This window comes from Chrysemys picta, chromosome 9, assembly GCF_011386835.1.
Source record: "Chrysemys picta bellii isolate R12L10 chromosome 9, ASM1138683v2, whole genome shotgun sequence".
Classification (NCBI taxonomy): Eukaryota; Metazoa; Chordata; order Testudines; family Emydidae; genus Chrysemys; species Chrysemys picta.
Window position 1 is genome coordinate 102,019,509 of NC_088799.1, and position 18,351 is coordinate 102,037,859.

Consider the following 18,351-nt stretch of genomic DNA (forward strand, 5'->3'; position numbering starts at 1 on the left):
TGTATCTGAACAGCAGCAGTTTCATAAATAAACGTACGGAAGACATGAAATTTATTTGGTACAAATATTATAGAAGTTTGAGTCTGCATGAAAAATTAGGAAGTCTCTTTATGCTATATTAACAATGAAATGTAATGTACTAAACAAAAACTTAAGGCAAATGAAAATGCTAGATACTGTTATTAGTTATGAAAGTACTGTTGAATATAATCTGATATTCATCCAGGAAATTTATCAGCTCCATAATCCCATTATCTGATATTTAGCAGTTAGAGGATCATCCCTGCATAACAGATTTCATAAAAATCCTTTCCAACAAAACTGATTTTCAGTTAAATGCAGATGAAATGTTTAGAGAGGTTATTATATCACTGCCATCGTCACTACACCTGAACAAATGGGGTTTAATAGGCAAAGCAGGAGTCAAAGAATAGCCAGTGGGACAGCCACAAACATAACCAGCTTATTAAAATATCTAAGACTGAAAATACCAGCAGCCTCCTGAAGATCTTGCTCTTATATTCTTTCATTCAACCTCCTTATTCATCCTAAAACTGACCAGGCTATAAAAGGCCTCCTCCTCCCTGTTTCCCCTTATTGGGCAGCTCCATGCTAGTAGACTGTCAAGCAAGAGTGGAGACTTCATGAAGATTAATGTCTTCATCGCTGAACAGCTTCTTGCTAAATTCAGTGCAAGTGAAAACAGGAGACATTTAGGCCTGCATTGTCCATGATACATCATCTTTCAGAAGATTACTGCATTTCCTTTGTCTAAGAAATCAAGTTGTTCTAATCTACCTGGATTTCAGTAAGGCATTTGATACAATTCTACATGGGAAATTATTAGTTATATTGGAGAAGATGGGGACTAATGAGAATTGGAAGATGGATAAGGCCTGGTTAAAGGGGAGGCTACAGTGGGTTATACTGAAAGGTGAACTGTCAGGCTAGAGGAAGGTTATTAGTGCAGTTCCTCAGGGATTGGTCTTGGGACCAATATTATTTAACATTTTTATTATTGATCTTGCACAAAAAGTGGGAGTGCACTAATAAAATCTGCAAACAACACAAAGTTGGGAGGTATTGCTAATACGTAGGAGGACCGGAACATCATACAAAAAGATCTGGATGACCTTGTAAACTGGAGTAATAGAAATGGGATGACATTTAATAGTGCAAAGTCATGCATTTAGGGACTAACAAGGAGATTTTTTTCCTATTAGCTGGGAGGCATATCAGTTGGAATTGACAGGAGGAGGAGAAAGACGTGGGTGTTTTGGTTGATCACAGGATGACTATGATCTGCGAAGCTGATGTAGCTGTAAAAAAGGCTAATGCAGTTCTAGGCTGCATCAGGTGAGGTATTTTCAGTAGAGACTGGGAAGTGTTAGAACCATTATACAAGGCACTGGTGAGACCTCATCTGGAATACTGTGTGCAGTTCTTGTCTCTCATGTTTAAGAAAGATGAAATCAAACTGGAACAGGTGCAGAGAAGGGCTACCCGGATGCTCAGAGAAATGGAAAACCTATCTTATGAGAGGAGACTCAAAGAGCTTGGTTGTTCAGCCTAACCAAAAGAAGGCTGAGGGAGAGATGATTGCTCTCTATAAATACATCAGAGGAATAAATACCAGGGAGGGAGAAAAGCTATTTTAGTAAAGTGCCAATATGGACACAATTACAAGGGATATAAACTGGCCATCGACAAGTTTAGGGTTGAAATTAGGTGATGGTGTCTAACCGTCAGAGTGAAGTTCTGGAACAGCCTTCCAAGGGGAGCAGTGGGGGCAAAAAACCTAACTGGCTTCAAGACTGAGCTTGATAAGTTTATGGAGGTGATGATATGATAAGACTGCCTACAATGGCATGTAGCCGATTTGTGACGGCTAGTAGCAAATCTCTCCAATGGCTGGTGATGGGACACTAGATGGGAAAGGCTCTGGGTGTCTGGCTGGTAGGTCTTGCCCACAGGCTCAGGGTCTAACCAGTTATCATATTTGGGGTCGGGAAGGAATTTTCCCCCAGGTCAGATTGGCCTAGCACCTGGGGGGTTTTCCCCTTTCCTCTGCAGCATGGGGTAGGGGTCACTTGCAGGTTTAAACTAGTGTAAATGGTGGATTCTCTGAACTTGATGTCTTTAAACCATGATTTGAGAACATCAATACCGCAGGCAGAGGTTGGGGGTCTATTACAGGAGTGGGTGGGTGATGTTCTGTGTCTTGCAATGTGCAGGCGGTCAGACTAGATCATCATGATGGTCCCTTCTGAGTTTAAATTTTATGCGTCTATGAATGACATTGATCTTTTGTCAAATCCCTTAACCGTAATCTCCTTGCTTTCCTGGGATGAAGGAACAAGAGGGGAGCAAACTGGCTTAGGATCAGCCTAGGTAAGAAGAAGATGAGGCTGACAGGAAGAGGGAAACAGAGGACTGGACTGAAGCCACAAGACCATCTTGTACAGGAGGTATATGTTTGACCCCAGTCAGCCCAGTCCAGTCATCATATCCACTGCTGCTCTTTGATTTCCATGTGACACCAAGGACATGTAATGTTTTCCTCCTTCCTATGACCTATGGCTGGTAGAGGCTGCAATTATTCCTATCTGCAGATCTTACTGCAGTAGTCTAGACCTTTGTAATCACAAGGATACATCACTCCTATGCACTCTACTTGGGCTACTCTTGGAAAACATTTGGAAACGTCAGCTGACAGAGAACAAAGAAGCTTGTCTCAGGAGGGGCCAGCCATTACAAGGATATAATTAATGCACCATACACTGCACTGGCTACCGATTCACTCTGAGTGCAGTTTTAGATGTTGGTTAAAATAAGTATAGGAACAAAGGAATTACCATACATGTCACATCCGCGTTTTACCTAGTCTCTAATAATGGCCAGTATGAGATGTTTCAAAGTTTAAAACTCCAATAATATAATAGCCTTGGGATAGTTAGATAGTAACCCCCAAAAACTAGTGGTTGGCTTACATCCTAAAAGCATGAGCGTGAAACCCTCAAATATTTACTCTACCTAGTTAATGTAACAGAGGATATTTTATAGTCCATGGAAGTCTAATCCTTTTTTTAATCCTACTATGCTCTGCCCCAATCTCCTGTAATAAGAAGTTCCAAGTTTCCTACGTGTAGTTCACAAGAAGTATCCCCTTATCAGTATTAAGTCTGCTACTGTTTCCATTTGGGTGACACCTTTTTCTTGTGGTATGAGATAAAGTCACTCATAGGCGTTTATTTACCCGGTCTATACAATTCATTATCTCTACCATCTCACTTGCCTCTTCTCTGAACTGAAGAGCCTGAATCACTTTCCTCTCCTGAAAATCTTCATGTCTCTATTAATCTTCGTTGCCATCCTTGGAACCCCTTCTATCACTATACCCTTTTTGAAATGGGGTGACCAAACCTAAAATCAGTAGCCCAGATAAGGACATTCCATCTGTTTATATAGGATCATTACAACATTTTCAGTTTTATTCTCTATTAATACAGCCTGTCATCTAGGATGCATTTTGACCCTAGCTGCACACTGAGCAGATGTTCTCATTGATTAGTCCATAACAATGCCCAAGTTATTTTCCTCAGTGATGTACAGGAAACTAATTAAGGCTGACATGGTCCAGGACCCAGTTATCTGAGAGACTGACTCTCTCCATATGTCCATTCATAGAAGCATAGTTACAAATAAAAGAAGATATACTTTGGCAATGAAGCATATAGGCTCAGCTAGAGGGAATGCCTTAGCTCCCTAAACATCTGGCTTAGAATATTTAATCTTACTGAAGTCCCCAATCCGGAAGGGTAAACTCAGCCCTTAATCCTCGGGATAAATTGCATTCTATGCAGTTACTTGTATGGATTTTTATCCATATTAAATATTTACATACCACCATAGTTTTGCATGATCCTTCCCGAAGGAGTTGAGGTTGTGATTGTCAAAGGGGCCTTAGGCAGCCAACTCCTATTGACTTGCAATGGGAGCCCAAGCTTCCTTTGAAAAGTTCAGTCTTGCAATAGAAGTTTAGGTCACAACAAGATGACAGACAGAGGGAGGGGCAAGGGAAAGTAGAGTCAAAGGTTAAAAGAAAAAATTTGAGTAATTATATAACGGACAAATTACAAATTCTGATTGGAATGGCATCTGCAAGCGTGACATAAGGAGCAGAATGTCAAGAAGCACAAAGGTGAGTGGGATGAGGCGACAAAGGGAGTGACAAGGCCTGAAAAGTGGGCAAAACACAGCAGGAGAGGAGAGAGCAACTTTGGGCAGGTCACTTACAGACAAGGAGACTGAAGCATAGAGTAAAATGGAGATAATACATTTCACAGCAGTGTTGGGAGGCAAAACTGATGCTTGTCATAGAAGAGAGTATAGAATCACAAATATTACACTTCATATACTGACCAGACACCTTCATCTCAATAGGTTTCTCACACAGAGAATTAGAAATGTTACTTCCATTCTAACTCATTATTTGCCAGAGTGGTTGGGCTTCCTGAGTCTGCAGTTATCAAACCCAGTCTATCCTTACTGTTAGGTTCCTGTACTCCGCCACATAAATCACAGTGGACATTGTTTAAGATATTTACGGCTGCATGCAAAGCAAGAAATGAGGTTTGAGATGACCCCAGTTGAGTGTTAGACAACATGGCGCTTAAAACAGCAGCAGTTGCGTTCCCCAAAGCTGCTAACACCAGAAAACTGAACTATCCTCATCAGTGGTGGGAAATTTTTGAGAGATATTCCTATGCACACAGGGTCATAGTGATATTGGAGTAGACAATTCTTTAAGGGCATCGCTTAATATTTGGCTGCAATCAGGTTTTTCTTGAAGTTGTGTTAAACAGAATGACAGCCACAAGATTTTAAAGACATGAGTCACAATATTCTTTTCTGCGGGACAAGTAGGGTTTTCAAGTAACATTGCCACCAGTGTATGCAGCCCATAAGTGAGATTCAACTGACTAAGCACAATAGTGTAGTCATACAAAATCCTCATTGCTAATTGTGATTCCTGTTAAAATCATTTATGCTGTTACTATGAATATCACTATGCAACAGATAAAAATACCAAATCAAGTCACTATTTTGAAGAATGTATAGTGTAATGATAGCCTTGTATACTCAGACTCCTCTTGTATTTTTGCTTTCCTTGAAATGCTGGCTTTGTGCTTCAGAGCCATACATCCCAATTACTGGCTTTTGTGGCATGTTAGCTGCTCCTCCCAAATTATAAGTGAAGACATCTGCAGAAAAGTTGGCCTATCAATAAGAGCAGCAGCGTGGGGTGTTTAAACCCAGCCTTCCCAACAGTGCTGCTAGATGTGGAAAAACAAGTTTTCCACTCTCCGAAATACAAACTACTCTTACATAGTACTGCAGTAAGAAGCTCGACAGCTGCTTAAACAAACAGCTCTAAAATAACTAATCAGATATTTTCAACAGTAAAACAGCAACTATATGCTATTCCTCAAAGCTGTTCTGTTTAGACCTTAGTCCAGACCATTTTTTAAAAAGCTACACAAGGCATTCTAGGTAATACAATAGCCCTTCCATTACACTAAGATTCAGACTGAAAAACAAAATTAACACACCAAGCAAGCTCACAAGTGAAAAATAAATAATGGAATAAAGATGAGTTCAAGCTATTAGATGTAAAGAATTCTAGCTTAGCAACACAATTTAATCACAAGTAGGACTTGGGGTGTTTTTTCTCCACACCACCATCAAAACTTAAAGGGTTTTCAAACACCAGTGGTTGTCACTAGACTAAGTTTCATTGGTAATGACAGAAATTAATCTCGAAGTGCAGTTCGAGTAGGGGAGCTGTGCTAAAGCCACTGCTCCCCGAGGCCTAGCAAACTGAGGGAAGAAGCTGGTTATATGAAACAATCAAACGTTAAGTTTATTGATTTACACGTTTCTTCCATCAGCTCCAAGTTTTAGCTAGACACTTACACACGTGGACACCCTTAACAGTGAAAAACCTAACCTGGGGCTATTACATCAATATGACCAAACCAAACTTTTGCAGAGAGATTACACTGCAAGCCCACAGCAACAAGAACTGTCACCTGTATAGTGGGGTGTATGGTCCACACCGGTGTCAAACTGAAAACCAATGCCCAATTTATAACACCCCATCCATAGGTAGCTTTTACCCCTCTTTAATTCCTTTCACTTTGAGCACTGGGGTCAAACTAAGAACAATGGTATTAATTTGAGAAAAAAAGAATGCTGCTTAGGAAAACTTCTTAAGATCAGTCTCCTTAGCTATGATGGAAACCACATTGTTTGAGCCATTTCTACCGTAATTAGTCTGGAAAAAGCCCTGAGAATACACACATTGGGAAAATCTTATTCAGGACTCAGGGAAGGACGTAGGTGGCCCAATACATTTTTTCCACCTCTAAAGTCAGTCTTATTTTGCTGACATGTTCAGAAATGAAATAGTTAACCATGACATTTAAACCATCATTAAACTTCAGAGTCAATATTCAACTGATATAAGTGGTGTAGTCTACATATCTGAGCTACTGTTTGACATGTATGCTGTCTCAGGGTACATCTACACTACAGGGGGGAGTCGATTTAAGATACGCAAATTCAGCTATGAGAATAGAGTAGCTGAATTCGACGTATCGCAGCCGACTTACCCCGTTGTGAGGACGGCGGCAAAATCGACTTCTGCGGCTTTCTGTCGGCGGCGCTTACTACCACCTCTGCTGGTGGAGTAAGAGCGCCGATTCGGGGATCGATTGTCGCGTCCCAACGGGACGCGATAAATCGATCCCCGAGAGGTCGATTTCTACCCGCCGATTCAGGCAGGTAGTATAGACCTAGCCTCAGCAAGACAGCATGAATCTGGTTCATTATCAGAACATATCCCTGTAACCATAAACAATTTTTTTTTAATAAATCCTGATTATACTGATGGATCTCCCCACAGAAGCACTGGAATACCATCCTAACTTTGAATGCACATGTATGAATGAACATGCAGTTAAATCAGACCAAGTCATGCTTCCCACTCTTGGCAGAAACAGAACACAACGGAACTGCAAAAAGGTCTGTCCCAGCAATGATATGGGTGCTCATCAATATTTTGCAATGTCTAAATTGACTATTTTGGGGTGGGAGGTTAAGTCATTTTCCCCGACATGAGGATATTGCCCCTATATTCTGAATCCCACTCATATGCAATTGAAAACTAGAACATGAAAGTATACAGCCACTCTCTCTTGCTGTATATAACATTTATGTAGGTCTGTTACACAGGTTTTTAAACAATTTTTAAGTGTAAAAACCTAATCATGTAAGCAAGATGTAAATAAAAGCATTCATAAATTGACTAAGTACATTAGGTCATATAAAACAAGGTCAATATGTCAACTTGATATGACATGTTATTGATGACACGTGGAGTAACTTTATCTAATGTTCATGTGCTATCTGATAAGAAGGCTAAAAAACTAGAGATGCAGGCTACTGGAAAGGCAATAAAATCACAAAGTTCTGCACAGCTTTACAAGATGATTTAAATATAGCTGTCCCAGTGGGCAAGTCAGTGGCATTAAAACACTGCCATTTGTATAGACACAGGTGAAGTGTCTGCTTCCATTAAACCACTATTTTGTTAAGATGTTAAATTCACGTTTTTGTTCAAGTCAGACTCAGCAGTGAGCATTTCATTTGTTGTTTACTTGTCCACTTATGTTGTTTACATCAAGCCCAACTTTATGCTGTGTTTGACCTTTATAAGCACAGAAAGTTGTATTAGCAAGAAAAAATTAAAAAATTCAGGTATGATGCATTAAAGCTGTTAAATACATACACACACACACACACACACACACACCATGCTGAAGGATATACACATTTAGATCTGTAATGCACTGAAGAATGTTTTTTGTGTAAGTGTGTTAAAGTGCTTTCCAAGGATCAAATGAACTAAGTCATGAAAAAGTTTTTAGCAAAAATTAGCAAGAAAAATAGTCTGAAATACCAGTCTTCAGAGGCTGTCCTAGGACTCGTGCTGAGCAGAGAACTCCAACAAAGCATCAGAGGAACTACGCTTTGTGTGGTATGTTTGTATTGAATAGCTCTGCTAATCACCTCTTCTGTGACCAAACTGCTATGATCAGGTGCTAGCTCAAGCAGAGCTAGTGTATGGATGTCCACTTGCACTGGGAACCACAACTCCCAGCTGCTGTGTAGACATACCCTGCATGGGAAGAGCCTCCAATCAGTTCTTACTCTCTCGGGGCATATTTCTTTTTGTGGATCTCAACTCAAAAACTGTTCCTCCCACATGCACAGAAACCTCCAAGAGCAACAGGGACAGCAGAACACAGCCTAAAACAAAAAATGTTTATCCAACCTCAGAAGCATATGAATTGTATATACAGAAGTGGGCTGTAGTCCACGAAAGCTTATGCTCTAATAAATTTGTTAGTCTCTAAGGTGCCACAAGTACTCCTGTTCTTCTTTTTGCGGATACAGACTAACACGGCTGCTACTCTGAAACCTTTCATGAATTGTATAGGTAGCAACAAAAAAAATGCTACATGAGCCAGATGGAGTGGGTCCAATTTCAAAAGATGTTACAATTAATTCTAAATGATTTATGCCCAGAGAGAGTCAAACATAATGCCAGGCATTTTGACTGCTGAATACAGTGGGACTATTTGAAAATACAGCTAGTTAAACTATACTTGGTTTTGATAGTAATAATACTTAGCACTTTAAAGCTTAATTATTTAAAAGAGTCTTCACAATACTCCTGTGATGTGGGCAGGCAGTATAATTCCTAATTTTCAGACAGCGAAACAAAGGTCATGTGACTTGTCCAAGGCCAGCGGTTTCCATATCAGTAAGAGGATTAGAACCCAGTCCCATGTTCTATTTCTTAGGCTATGCCTCTTGTTTCCTGCTACTAAAGAAAAGCCATGTATTTGGAGTATTACACCACGTAAATTAGTTCCCGTTTTGTACTCCTGAGACCAAGTATTAATTACAAATGTTAATGACAGATCATAGAAATGGTGAGAAATCATATTTCTGCTTAATTTTACTGTTTTGCAGGCTCTATGCCTAATGGCAGAGATGGAATTAGAGCTGGGTGGGAAACTGTTTTTACATCCCATGAAATTTTCCAAGAATTTATATTTCTGCACTGGGATGAACCCAAGATCTTTCAAAGTTTTTTGCAAAAAATTAGAGACAAGGACTTGAACCTGGATCTACCACACTCCATGAGAGTGCCCTAACTACCAGGCTATGGCCTATTCTGGACTATACATTGGTCAGTCTCTCTTGAATCCAATCTGGGCCAGAGAAACCCTCCCAAAACTGATAGGTTCCTGTAAAAAAACTTTAGTTCTGACAAATCGGCATTTTCCAATGAAAACCCATTTTGTCAAAAAATTTCCAACCAGCTCTACATGGAAATCATACAGCAACTGGTTACTAAATTAGCTGGATCAGGTGCAAGATGGGGTAAGACCAGTAATTCTCTAGGGGCTTCCTGGAGGTGGCCACTGAATTATGCATCCAGCCTAGGCATGACCATGGTGACATTAGAAAAAAAAAAATCACATACCAGACCGAGTAACCCTAATATACATCTTTGTGATACTAAGATAGCCCATGACAGAGTGCATGGTAAAAGCTGATAGTGCAGAATGCACTAGCTTTGACAAAAGTGCATGAGGGGTTCGGGGGTGCAGACAGTGTGGACTCAGTATCTATTGCTTTGCTCTGGACTCTGGCTGCTTGCTGATATAGAGATTGTTAAAACCAAAACCCTCACTCAAAGCGTTAAAAATGGAATCCCATATCTTACTGCTCATATCTTACCCATATCTTACATAAAAATCCCATATCTTACTGCTCTTTCAACAAGCTACATATGGTCTTCCACTGCAAGGTCAAAGGGTGTATGGCTTTTGGTTCAGACTATGCGCAAAACAGAATTGATCCAACTAATAACTATTGAAAATATACAGTTAAAAAGAAAGGCGTTTGTGACAGGTTACTATAATAAAAGCTTACTTATCTGTAGCAGGGGTAGTTGTGGCTTTAGCTAAAGCCACAATTTCCAGATGGTCATTTTATGATTTTACATTGAAATAAAAACTCATTTATTTTGCCTTACTTCTATGGTTCACTGTGGTTCCTAGATTATATATAAAAGTAATGTCTACCACCACCTTCTACTGCATGTAATAAAAATATTTATGTCCTTATATAAGGCAATGCATTACTTGGCCAGGGCACACAAACATGATTTTACAAAGACGATTCTCAATATACATGTAAAAATATGTAATGGATACTAAGAATAAGGTTAGAGTTTTTTGATTTCCCATTTGTCATCTGTGTGATATTTTTCTCCCCAACAGCAACTGTGTAATCAAGTGCAGCCAATTAAAGAGCTTTTTTATATTCAAGATAAAAATGAAAACTTTAAGCATTTTTGTTCTACCAAAACCTATAATTAGTTCTCAGTAATAGAGAATTGTTTCTGAAGCACAGCAAACATGAGACTGAAGTTTTTCAAACAGTATGCAGCTGTAGCAATTAACAAAAACCCACAATACAAACAAGCATAGGTTACAACTGTAGACAATCTGGCGTTACTAAACAGTAATGGTTTGAACTTTAACATTGATAATGGTACCCTCTCTAATTCAAGACAATAGGCATTGAACTAGCGTTAGCAAGAGTATATCCTATGAAATAAGTAACTAGATGATGTAGCACAAATATTCTAAAATGAAAGATGACATCATCTAAATTGCAGAGTCTTGTGTGGCTTGCTAGTTGTACAGGCATTCTTAAACTCCAAATTCAACATAAAAGAAAAGTAACATAAAAACATAAAACATGATATTGAAGCAGGTCCACAAAACCTGTAGATTGCCTCAAGAACTCTATTTCCTAGGTATGCACTTTGTGTTTATAAACATGAAACTGTTTTCACTCTCTGCATCTCAGCTCATAAGGCCTTAAATTGAACACTATAAAGTTAAAAATTATGCATTTAAAAACTAGTACTCATATTACTAATTCTTACATGGTTATTAACAACTTCCATGATCTTTATAAATATCTAATTTGCTTTTCACATACAGATTCTCTCTCAGTTTGGACAATGAATACAAACCAATCAGTGCCATTTTCATGATCTCATGTATTGGCACCATGCTGCAAGGTCTGACTTGCAAAGACTGCAGGGATATATATTTTTTAAAATAGCTAATTTCACCAATTTTTTTATTTTGTAGGAAGCCATTTCTATTGCATTTAAGTTTTTACTACCGCATACATGTGAATCACCAAAGCAAACATGAATAATCCTTCAAGGAGCAAAGGACCTTTTGACAGAAGAGTTTGGAAGCAGCCTCAATTAGGAAAATAAATGTTTAAAAGTTTGTAAAGTCAGATAATTCTCTAACACCCTAATGCCATCCAGCGGTAATCACCACATATTCCCCCAACCACCAGAGGAGATGTCCCACCCACTGACCAACAGGTTGAAGACTTGGGGCTGTTTCCTCCCTCACAAAAGAGATTCCTAAAGCCGGAGGCACCTCACCCCAGTGGCAGCTGTCAGCGCAGGGTAGCTAGGGGACTCCCTGACATTAGCCATCAGAAGGCCTCCTGCCTAGGGAAGGAGCCGGCCCTGCCCGGGCCGGGGCGGGGCGAAGGGAAGCGCAGAGCATCTCTCCCTCAGGGCGGAGGCGCGAGTTCGGGGGAGCCCCAGGCGCACCCCACTTCGGAAGGGCCCCACGGGCGGGGGCCGGGGGGGAATGGGGAGCTGACGGGCCGGGGCCGCAGGAGGAAGGGGGAGGGAGGGAGGGCAGGGGGGAAGAAGCCCGGGGAAATGGGGCCGTACTCAGGGGTCGCGGCGGCGCTCGGCTGGGGCGGGCGGTACTCGCGGGGGGGGGGGGTGCCAGATACTCCGGGAGCTGGGGGGGGGGGCGACACTGGAGCAGCGCGCGGGCCGGTACTCGCGGGGGAGACGGGACGCGGGGGGGCAGTACTCACGGCGCGGGGGGGGGCTGCAGGGTAGGGGCCGGTACTCCCGGGGGGGGGCGGGGGGGCAGTACTCACGGCGCGGGGGGGTCTGGGGGCCGGTACTCGCGGGGGGAGAGTAGAGGGGCTGCGGGGGAGGGGCCGTACTCGCGGGGGGAGGACACGGGGGGGCCGGTACTCACGGCGCGGAGGGATGGGGGGTGCCAGATACTCCGGGACCGGGGGGGCACTGGAGCAGGGCGCGGGCCGGTATTCGCGGGGGGGCCGGTACTCACGGCGCGGGGGAGGCGCCCCCCAGGTGCACGTCCTCGGGCGCGTCGTAGAACTCCTCGGTGTCGCTGTCGGACGCCATGGGCGGGCCGCGGCCCCGGCAGGCAGCAGGCGAAGCGGCAGCGCGGGGCTGGCAGCGGCAGCGGGGGCCGCACAAGTCTCGCGAGCGGAGCGGAGCGGCGGGGGCGGGGCCGCGGCGAGTCGGCCAATGGCGATGGGCGCCGCGACGTACCCTGCGCGGGGCGGGGCCGCTGGCGGGAGCGCGGGGCGGGGCCGGGCTGCGCGGGGCGGGGCGGGGCGGGGCTCCCGTTCGGGGCCGGGGCTGCTGCTGATTGGTGTTGGCGCGGCGCCTGGAGCCCCCGCTCGGGCAGGGCTGTGCTAGGCGCTGTACAAACACAGCAGAGAGCGGCTGCTGGGCAAGGGGCTCCAGGGCTGGTGTTTAGTTCTGTTGGACTGGGAGGGGCAGGGCAGGGCGCGGCTCCGCTGTATTCGGGGCTGTACACACACCTAGGTGGGAGAGAGGCATGGCCCTAAAGCACCTTGCACCCTAAGTGATCGGGAATGAGAAGACTTTCAGAAGGGCAGGGGTTTAATTAACTTTGTCCCTGGGCTGACAGGGTGCGATAGATTGCCCAGTTATTATTGGCCTGTCACGCTGCTAGCGGCAGCCCTGCCTCAGCCAAATTCGCATGACTCAAGTTAAATACAAGGTCCCAAAAAAGGGAAATAAGCAGTTAAGTCAGTCAGCGCCCCACTCATCCCTTCCCCTTCTCAGCCCCCCACTGCCTCCCTTTCACGAACCACAGCCCGCACATCCCCCCACCTCCATCCGGAACAAGCAGCATGGAGCTAATGCACCAGTGCACATTGGCATGCAGATTGCAGTGATGTCATTTCTGTTTAAAAATTACTCTCAGATTGATTGTTCCCCGCGTAGATTATCCAGTCACATATAAACATCTGGCAGCTCCCACTTACAATTGGATGCTATCCCTCCCTGACTGGTGAACACCAATGCAAGAGGGTGTACAGAAATATGTGGAGGATGATGCAGGGAATCCCCACCCACCCTAGATTGATTATTAAAGCAGATGGCTCAATAACACATAAATGTGGTTGGTTGTGCAGGATGAGGGTGGGGCTAGGTGGGTGTCCCCCGGGGGTCTGTACTGGGACCAGTACAATTCAACATATTCATAAATGATCTGGAAAAAGAGGTAAACCGTGAGGTGGCAAAGTTGGCAGAAATACAAAATTACTCAAGATTGTTAAGTCCAAAGCTGACTGTGAAGAGTTACAAAGGGATCTCACAAGGCTGGTGGCTGGGCAATAAAATGGCAGAAGAAATTCAATGTTGATAAAAAGTAATGCACATTGGAAAACATAATCCCTATACATACAAAATGATGGGGTCTAAATGAGCTGTTACCACTCTAAAAAAGAGATCTTGGAGTCACTATGGGTGGTTCTCTGAAAACATCTGCTCAATGTGCACCAGCAATAAAAAAAAAGCGAACAGAATGTTAGAAACCATTAGGAAAGGGATAGACAGAAAATATCATAATTCCACTACATCTCCACAGAAAAACCCATACCTTGAACACTGCATACAGTTCTGGTCCCCCCCCCCCCATTTCAAAAAAACATATATTAGAATTGGAAAAAGGGCAACACAAGTGATTAGGAATAGGAAACAGTTTCCATAAGAGGACAGATTAAAAAGGCTGGGACTGTTCAGTTTAGAAAAGAGATGACTAAGAGGGGCTATGGTAGAGGTCTAATAAAATTGTAAACAGTGTTTTATCCCTTCACATAACACAAGAACCAGGGATCATCTATTGAAATTAAAGGCAGCATGTATAAAACAAAACAAAAAAAGGGGAAGTACTTCGCACAATGCACAGTCAACCTGTGGAACTCCTTGCCAGGGGATGTTGTGAAGGACAAAAGTATAACTTGGTTCAAGAAAGAATTAGATAAATTAATGGAGGATAGGTCCATCAATGGCTATTAGCCAAGATGGTCAGGGATGCAACCCCATGCTCTGGATGTCCCTAAACCTCTGACTGCCAGATGCTGGGACTGGACGATAGATGTTGGAAGGGAGTCATAGTTGATCACAAGCTAAATATGAGTCACCACTATAACACTGTTGCAAAAAAAATAAAAAAATAAACCATCATTCTGTGATGGATTAGCAGGAGTGTTGTACGCAAGACACAAGAAGTAATTCTGCTCTACTCTGTGCTATTCAGGCCTCAGCTGGAGTATTGTGTCCAGTTCCGGGAACCACAGTTCAGGAAAGATGTGGAGAAAGTCCGGACAAGAGCAACAAAAATGATTAAAGATCTAGAAACCATGACCTATGAAGGAAGATTGAAAACACTGGGTTTGTTTAGTCTGGAGAAGAGAAGACTGAGGGGGGACATGATAACAGTTTTCAGGTACATCAAAGTTATTTCAAGGATGAGGGAGAAAAATTGTTCTCTTTAATTTCTGAGGACAGGACAAGAAGCAATGAGCTTAAATTGCAGCCAGGGTGGTTTAAGTTGGAGAGTTTTAAGAGCAGGTTAGACAAACACCTGTCAGGGATGGTCTGGATAATACTTAGTCCTGCCATGAGTGCAGGGGACTGGACTAAATGACCTCTCTGGCTCCCTTCCAGTCCTAGGAGTCTATGATTCTAAAATAATGTTTTCTTTTGATTTTTGGAAATGTAAATGTTCTGGTTTAATATTTTTATTTTGGGGGATTCCCCCTTTCTCTTCCTTTTTTACTTTTTCTACTGGAAACGGGGGGAAATGGTAAGAATGTGTTGGAAAGTGGGGAAAACACTTCTATATTTTATTAGTTTTTCAAGTGTCAAAAATGGATTTCCCACATTTTCTTACTGTTTTTCCCTGGTTTCCAGTGGAAAAAGGAGGGGAGTGTAATAAAAAGAGAAGCGGGGGGAATCCAAAAACAAACCACAGAAAACCAAAATGTTTTCGTTTCCGAAAGCCAAAAATGAAATGACACTTCAAGATGAAATAAAATGCAAAATTTCCTCTAAAAAAATCTGAAAATTTTCAGTTGAAAGAATTGTAAAAGGGATTTTTCCTGTTGAAAAACAATGTTTTTTTGTGAGCAGCTTTAGCAATGAACATTTGAATCCAGCGAGAGACAAATTCTTTGATTCTTCATTTTATATTATATATATTTATATTCCTGCCTATGAGATTCATCTTATGTGGACATTTTCCATCCACTACCAAATAATCAATGGATAAGGCAACAATAGTTCACTGTAGGGAGCTAACTTCTTTCTGACACATTAAACATTCCTTTCATTTTGCACCTGCACAGTAATTTTGTAAGTACATGTTACTGAACCAAAGCAGAATTAATTTATCAGCACTTGCCAAGATGACATGCTGATCATAATTGTCTTGTTACCTTGTGCTTCCCCCGCAGCTATCTGTTAGGGCCACCTGTTTTCTTTTGTTGTGTTATACTTAGGTTGTAAGCTCTTTGGGCAACCTCGTTATGTGTCTGTACAGCACATAACACAATGGGGGTGGGAATCCAGGCACTACTGCAATACATTAGTAATTAATTAATAATAAGGCAAATATTTCTGGCCAGGGCTGGAAGCTGAATGGTGGGTCTTTGTAACTTAGGCTAAACTTCTTAACTTTTAAATACTTGTAAGGATCCTCATTCTTGAGGAGTGGATAGTCTCCTCTACTTCAGAGTTTGCAAGTAGTGCATTTTAAGATGATGACAGTCCTTCCTCTTTCCATACAGTACCTTAGCCCTCAATCCTGCAAAGACTTGTGCACATACTTAATTTGATGCACTGTGAATATTCCCATAGACTTCAGTGAGAAGTCGCCAGGGGCTTTCCCTACACAAGCGGCAGACCGGCTTTGAGAAGCACTGCTCTACATAGCATGTGGGTTTAGGCCAGTCTACACAGGAGGCTACATGGCATGCTCACAGCATACATCCAGAGGAAGGGTTGGGCCTTCAGCTCCAAAAACATACACCTCTAGCATTTGAAGACACACCTGGTAGGTTCCCATTCTCTCTGGACTTGCCAGTGACTACAGGGTGACATCACTCACCAAAAGGCAGTAATGGGTGAAGGGTAGCAGCCCACCAGATGACGATGGGTTGTGGGGGGGGTGGGGGGAAGATGAGGAGGGAGGGCACCGGGCACATCCTTATGCAGTTTTTGTACTTCTTCTAATAAATAGATAAGGTGGGACCTGGCTGGAACCCAGCACTTTTATGTAGGAAACAATAGGGCAAATATCCCATGCAGTAAATTATTGACTAATGATTCAGTGTTTAATACATAGCTCGTATTCCTATTCTGGCAGGCAGCATGATACATAGGTCCGTTAAAGACAATAGAGTGGTCTCTAAATTATTAAAGCTAATGATGTAATCTTAATTGGAAAGACAGACCTCTACAGAAGTTGAAAAAACATGAAGAGCTTCTTGAATTTAGTACTTTGCCAATAGCTGACAGAAATTGTAAAGCTGAGTATATTGTTGCCCAGAGGAAATGATATAGAAAACATTATCATCTTAAAGATCACCGAGAGCTCAAGTCTGGATTTTACTCAAGTATAACTCCATTTACTCCTGCTTTGTACAAGCTTAAGATCAGAATCAGGCCCAATTTCCTATATGTAATGATCTTTGCCCTCACATTCTGAAAACTCTCACCCTGTGCATATCTGAGAAGATTCACAGTGTTAAACACTATAGGAGGTCAGTAGGATTATTACCACAGCACTAACAATCAGCAATCTAAATTTCCTTTATCAGTTTGGACAAGTATAAGGTTGCATATTACAAAGGATTTTTTAGAGAAGTCATTAAGCATCAGCAAATCTATTTGTTGAGTGGGAGAGGCTAGAAAGGAAGGCGTGCACAAGATTTGGCAGCCACAATGCTATGTTTCTGCCAAGTTCATGGGAGCAAAACAGAAGAGTGTCTTCTATGGTTTTAATCTCACTCATATTTCTTCAGGGTGCGGTCAGGTGTTTTCAGTTTGTTTTAAAAGGTGAATATTGTTAACTTTCCTGTTCCCAGTCCACCAGAACAGCACAGTTTGGGTGTAGCAGGAAGGGCCGTCTCTAGGGCGGTGCGGGGGCCTGGGGCGGAAGTGACAAATCCATCACTTCCAGGACGGACCCATCACTTCCAGGACCAATCACGCCAGTCAATCGCACCAACCCCCCAAAGTGCAGGGCCCGGAGCATTTGCCCCGATTTACCGTACCGTAGGGATGGCTCTGGTAGCAGGAATACAGTTTCCAGAGATATAGTGTACAGTTCGTGACTGGTATTACACATTATTCTGCCTTTTTCCCCCCCAATCCAAGCAAATCTTTGCAGATAAAACTTCCAATTGGCATTGCACACAGCTGTGCTGAATGCTTTGGCAGCAGGTAAGGAGAATAATGATATCTGTAACTGAGAATTAGACTGTCTGGCTGAGGCTGGATTAACTACAATGCAGCCCCAATCTGGCATGAGGCTATGACCCCAGCTATACTGGTCTACCCCAGCAACCAGGCTGCAGCAAATGGCCACATGGCCCTGCTGCGAACGGCACATTTCATATTCACTGAATACTCATAGACGGCGAGGGAGTGGCACTCACCTAAGCTAGAGGTGAATTTGGCCCGAAAGAAGCAGAACACCTGTGTGCTCAAAGCAACTGTCACTGCAGAAAAAAATGAACAGGCCAAGGTTAATAATAGGGTTAAAGTGTCCTTGGTAATGCCAGTAATCTTAAAAATGTTCCAGATCAGTCAGCTCTCCTGTGGCTGTGTGAAAGGGGAGCTGCACACCAAAGGTAGAGCATGGAGAAAATGGAAATGAGTTCCTTGTAGTAAGTGCTGAGTGCACAAGACTTGACTAAATTTACGGCCCTGGCATTCCTGTCCAGGCAGTAAGAGTTCCCCGCTGAGGTGGTTATGACATTTTGGTCTAAGGAAATCAAACAATCTGTCAATACTGCCTTTCT

At 42.7% G+C, this 18,351-nt stretch overlaps 1 protein-coding gene across 1 annotated transcript in view; it reads right to left on the reverse strand.

Annotated features, from left to right (window-relative positions):
* The window catches only part of WDR44 (WD repeat domain 44), a 58,346-nt gene extending 45,847 nt beyond the window's left edge, over window positions 1–12,499 (reverse strand). The window contains exon 1 of the mRNA XM_065556769.1: window positions 12,333–12,499. Within this exon, the coding sequence (XP_065412841.1) occupies window positions 12,333–12,409 (77 nt within the window). The 5' untranslated portion in view covers window positions 12,410–12,499. The remainder of the gene's footprint in view (window positions 1–12,332) is intronic.
* Window positions 12,500–18,351: the final 5,852 nt, after the last annotated feature.